General features: G+C 44.7%; 1 protein-coding gene across 2 annotated transcripts in view; it reads right to left on the bottom strand.

The window, feature by feature from the left end:
• KIF1B (kinesin family member 1B) overlaps positions 1-5,101 on the bottom strand; it is a 161,503-nt gene that overhangs the window by 17,031 nt on the left and 139,371 nt on the right. For both annotated transcript variants that reach the window (XM_023515228.1, XM_012807292.2), the window contains 2 exons: positions 2,376-2,490; positions 501-634 (listed from right to left, as the gene is read on the bottom strand). In XM_023515228.1, the coding sequence (XP_023370996.1) occupies positions 501-634; positions 2,376-2,490 (249 nt within the window). The remainder of the gene's footprint in view (positions 1-500; positions 635-2,375; positions 2,491-5,101) is intronic.

Here is a 5,101-nt window from a genome sequence, read left to right as displayed (position 1 = left end):
AAAAAGAGCTGCTAATTAAAAAAAAAAAAAAAAAGAACATTTGAGGTGGCACTTGTGGCTCAAAAGGGTAGGGCACCAGCCCCAAATGCCAGAGGTGGCAGGTTCAAACCCAGCCCTGGCCAAAAGAAAAGAACATTTGGGGCAGTGCCTGTGGCTCAAAGGAGTAGGGCACAGGCCCCATACGCCAGAAGTGGCGGGTTCAAACAAAGCCCTGGCCCAAAAAACCGCAAAAATAAAATAAAATAAAATAAAATAAAAGAACATTCAGTCCTTGCAAAATTGTTTTGAAAGTATTCACGATGTAATATTCCTTCCTTCCTTCCTTCACTAACTCGTCTATCCATGCACATTTTATTAAATGCCAGCATGTGAGCCCCTGCATTCCAAGTAACAGTTCCCAAAATGGTTTACACATTGTAGTCTGTGAAGTGGTAAGATACGTAAGGATTCGATTCCATTGTCCTGGGCAAACAATCTGGAAGCTGATTTGTCTCACTTACGAGTCAGGTGACTTTGAGTAGCCACTGCCAAAGAGGCTGCGCAGGGAGCGTGGAGGTGAGATCTTCGCATCTCGGGAATAGAAGACCATGCAGACGTCCTTGGTGATGACAGCGGGCTGGATGCAATGATCCAGCTGAAAGCAGACAGGGGTGGGCGCTGATTAATTACAGGCAGAGTACCCATGACTGGAGTCTGTGCATGTTAGGAAAGCTAACCTAGATGGGGGGACTGGCAGAGTCAGCTCCCCCGATTATTTCAGCAGTGACTCACTGAATAACATATGCGACAGTAGGTGGTATTCTTTACAGATGGGTGCACTGATTTCTCTCTGAGGTAAATGCTATTCTTACTACTAACAGATGAGGAAACTGAGGCACAGAGAACTTGTCCAAGGACCTAGGGGAAGCAAGTAGCAGCACAGGGATTTGAACGTAGAAAGGCTGGTTCTACGGTCTGCACTGCCAACCACGGCCAGGCTGCATCCATAACCACAAAAACAAGAAGTGATGTTTTCTTAAAAATTACTCATTCTGGTCAGGTGCAGTGGCCTATGCTGTAACCCTAGCCCTCTGGGAGCCAAGGTGGGTGGATTGCCCCAGCTCAGGAATTGGAGACCAGTCTGAGCAACAGCAAGTCCCTATCTCCACTAAAAATACACAAAAATAGCCAGGCAGTGGGGCAGGCACCTGTAGTCCCTGCTACTTGGGAGGCTGAGGCAAGAGGATCTCTTGTGCCCAAGAATTTGAGGTTGCTGTGAGCTGTGATGATGTCACAACATTTTACCCAGGAAGACAAAGTGAGACTCTGTCTCAAAAAACAAAACAAAACAGGGCTCGGTGCCTGAGGCACAGTGGTTACGGCGGGTTTGAACCCGGCCTGGAGCCAGCTGAAGAACAATGACAACTACAACCAAAAAAATAGCTGGGTGTTGTGGCAGGTGCCTGCAGTCCCAGCTACTTGGGAGGCTGAGGCAAGAGAATCTCTTAAGCCCAAGAGTTTGAAGTTGCCATGAGCTGTGACGCCACGGTACTCTACCAAGAGTGACATAAGACTTTGTCTCAAAACAAAAAAACAAAAAACAGGGAGTGGCGGTGTCTGAGTGTGGTGGCTCCCACCTATAATCCTAACACTCTGGAAGGCCAAGGTGGGTGGACAGCCCAAGCAAGTGCAAGATTCCCTCTCTAAAAAATAGCTGGGCATTGTGGCAAGTGCCTATAGTCCTAGCTACTCAGGAAGCTGAGACAAGAGAATTGCTTGAGCCCAAGAGTTTTAGGTTGCTGTGAGCTGTAACACCACAGCACTCTCCCAAACGCAACAAAGTGAGACTCTGTCTCCAAAAAAAGAAAAGAAAGAGAAAGAAGAAAGAAATCACACATTCTTTTAGGCCAAGGCAGGAGGATTGATGCCAGGAGTTCAAGACTAGTTGGGCAAGAGTAAGACCCTGTCTCTGCCAAAATAGAAAAAATTAGACAGGCATGGTGATGTGGGGCCATAGTTCTTGCTACTACTTGTGAGGCTGAGGCAAGAGGATCACTTGAGTCCAGGAGTTTAAGGCTCCAGTGAGCTATGATGATGCCACTGTACTCTAGCCTACGCAATTGAGGGAGAATCTGCTACCCGACAAATACAACTCAAACAATGATGGTTAAGCTAGGAAATCTGCTAATAAAAACCAAGTGACTTTCTGAATGAATAGAGCCCAGGAAGAGAACCTAATGTAATCAGAAGAGTCAGCAAAGTATAAAATAAATATGATAAAGATGTGTTGGGAAAAACACAAAACAAGTCCAATCTTCGCTGACCATCTCCTGCTATCACCTGCCCACTGCTCAGGGCTGGCTGCTTGCAGCAACTGGAGTTCTGAGTCTCCTTACCTCCAGGTAGGCCGACAAGGTCATGTAGATCTTTTCTCCGTAAGGTGTCACTCGGTTCAGAAGAAGGGAGTTATGTAGAGAGCTGTCCCACACAGCCTCAAAGCGGTAGAAGGTCCTGAGGTCAGAAAGACAAGAGGGAGTCATCCAGAAGCAACTGAAGTTACCTGAGTCCAGGCATGTCACTGCCAGTAATCCTGAAGAACCCTGTGTCAACCACCCAACACTGTCAATTTATCAAAACAGTAACAGGGATCCTAGGAGGAGAAATAGTAGGTCCTCTGGCCCCCGTCCATGTTTAAGGAGCACTTAGTAGTGCTGGTTTTTGGGGTTTTTTTTGACAAGCCTGACTCTGACTATAAACACAAAAATGGTGAGGCCATGCAAGTTAAGATGAACAACAGGATAACGGAGTGTTGACAGAAACTGAAAGAGGAAAGATTTTATTAAGTCATCCTGTCAATTAACGAAGACAGCAAGAAGCAAATGCCCAGTAATTTGTAACCTTTGGTCTTCATATCACAAGAGATGTTAAACATAATAGGAACCAGTGCTACTGAGCGTCACAAATGTCAAATACAGCTGGGAGAATTAATGGTGGAAATAGGCAGAAGAACTGAAGCACAGAAAGACTTGTTAAATGTTTTCCTTTTTTGAGATAGGGTCTTGCTCTTTTGCCTGGGCTACAGTGTCATTATACCTCGATGCAAACTCAAACTCCTGGGGTCCAGTGGTCTTCCTGCCTCAGCCTCCGGACTAGCTGGACTACAGGTATATGTCACCACACCTGGCTAATTTTTAAATTTTCTGTAGAGATGGGATCTCTCTATTGTTGTGACTGGACTCAAACTCCTGGGCTCAAGTGATCCTCCTGCCTCAGCCTCCCAAACTGCTAGTATTATAGGTGTGAGCCGCTAGGTACAGCTTAGAGCTTTGTTTTAAATTAAAAGAACACAAGGTTATTCTTAGCTGATATTTCAGTAAAATAAAATGGTATTTTTAACATCAGAGCCAGCCAACTACCATTTGCTAATTTTCTTTTTTTGAGGTTTTTGGCTGGGGCTGGGTTTGAACTCGCCACTTCTGGCATATGGGGCTGGTGCCCTACTCCCCTGAGCCACAGGCACCACCCAACCATTTGCTAATTTTCAAAAAAAGCCTTTTCAAAATCAATTTTAAAGATTTTAATCTTTAAAACTAGAAGCTTAATTTAACAGTTACCCACAAACTGTTTTTATAGTTGTTCTAATATCATTTTTTTTCCTACTGGTAAAATACCATAAGCCCTATTTAAACTTCTCAGTTAAGTCTCATATGAAATGCTGCACTTAGTTCAAAGGCAGTTTGCAGATCAACTCCAAACTCTACCCCACCCTTCCCTACTCAGACCCCATGAACAAGCATAGGGTAGATGCCTCCTCTAGATTTCCAATGTTGAAAAGCAGACAGATCCTCTCTCTAAACACATCCCTGCGTTTCTTCCTACAGAAATCATCCACAGAAAAAATACATTTCTGAGAGTGAACTCTGTGATCATGCCTCATCTTCCAAGTGCCAGTGTGTGAGATCTGATCATTTCACTTTGTAGCTGCTTCTAGAATTGAGTCTTCATCAAATACCTGTTAGTCTCTAAATGTCTAACTTTTGAAAAAATTCTCTATAAAGACACTGAATACAGAGACAACCAACAAGACCAGGAAACCAAGTGGCGCATGCGGCAATGGACATGACGGCCTCTGCCTTTCTACAGCTCCTGAGCTCCACAGGCACAGCAGAAAATCTTTCACGCATCCACAGCACTGTTTGGAGCAAATCTTAATTTTCCTTTGGCTTAAGGCAAATTTTAATACTGGGTGATGACACCCACTACTTCAGAAGCCACTTGAAAACTCTACCCCAGGGGTCCTCAAACTTTTTAAAGAAGGGGCCAGTTCACTGTCCCTCAGACCACTGGAGGGCCGGACTGCAGGCCCTGGGACAAGTCAGCTGCTAAGCAGGACAGGCAGTGATGGCAAAACACCCGGCGGGCCGGATAAATGTCTTTGGTGGGCCGCATGTGGGGCTGTAGTTTGAGGACGCCTGCTCTACCCCCTCAAGAGCTGCCCTTCTGTTGTGTGCCTGCTTTTGTCAAAGTACCTAGAGCAGGTGTATTGGGGCAGAGGGCTGGATACACCTGCGCTAAAGTGAAACAACCTCATCCCCTTCTGAGAGGGAGGGCATTTATGACATTGGTCATATTAGGCAGAAATTTCTATTACTGCCTGTCATTGATGATTAAATTCCAAACCATAACTTAGCCACTGCTGAAGTTCCATAACCCATTCTTTCAAATGAGGTGAATGTTTTGAACTTGTCTAAGAAAGACTAACTTTTCTGTTTTCAGGTTAAGTTTTCACTTAACCTAAAGAGAAAATATCACTGGCAGAAACCTAGCTAATGTGAAATTTTGACTCCACTAAAATATTTCTATACTGGGGGGAAATCCTAACTTTGTGTTTTCCTTTGGGTTTGCTGGAACACGTTCTGTTGGCCTACTCCCCAAAGGTGGCATTCCTGGGAGGAGGTCATAACAGACGCAGGCTGAACTGGGGAGGAACGTCAATTCTGTTGAGCTGGGTGGCAAGATAATTTAGGATTAGAACTAGGGCTGAATGCCAAGACATATTTTCTTTTCTTTTTTTCTTGAGACAGAGTCTTTTTTTTTTTTTTTTTTTTTGAGACGGAGCCTC

Source organism: Otolemur garnettii, unplaced genomic scaffold (assembly GCF_000181295.1).
Source record: "Otolemur garnettii isolate 467f Iridium unplaced genomic scaffold, OtoGar3 scaffold00067, whole genome shotgun sequence".
NCBI lineage: Eukaryota > Metazoa > Chordata > Mammalia > Primates > Galagidae > Otolemur > Otolemur garnettii.
This window is presented reverse-complemented; position numbering and strand designations above follow the sequence as displayed.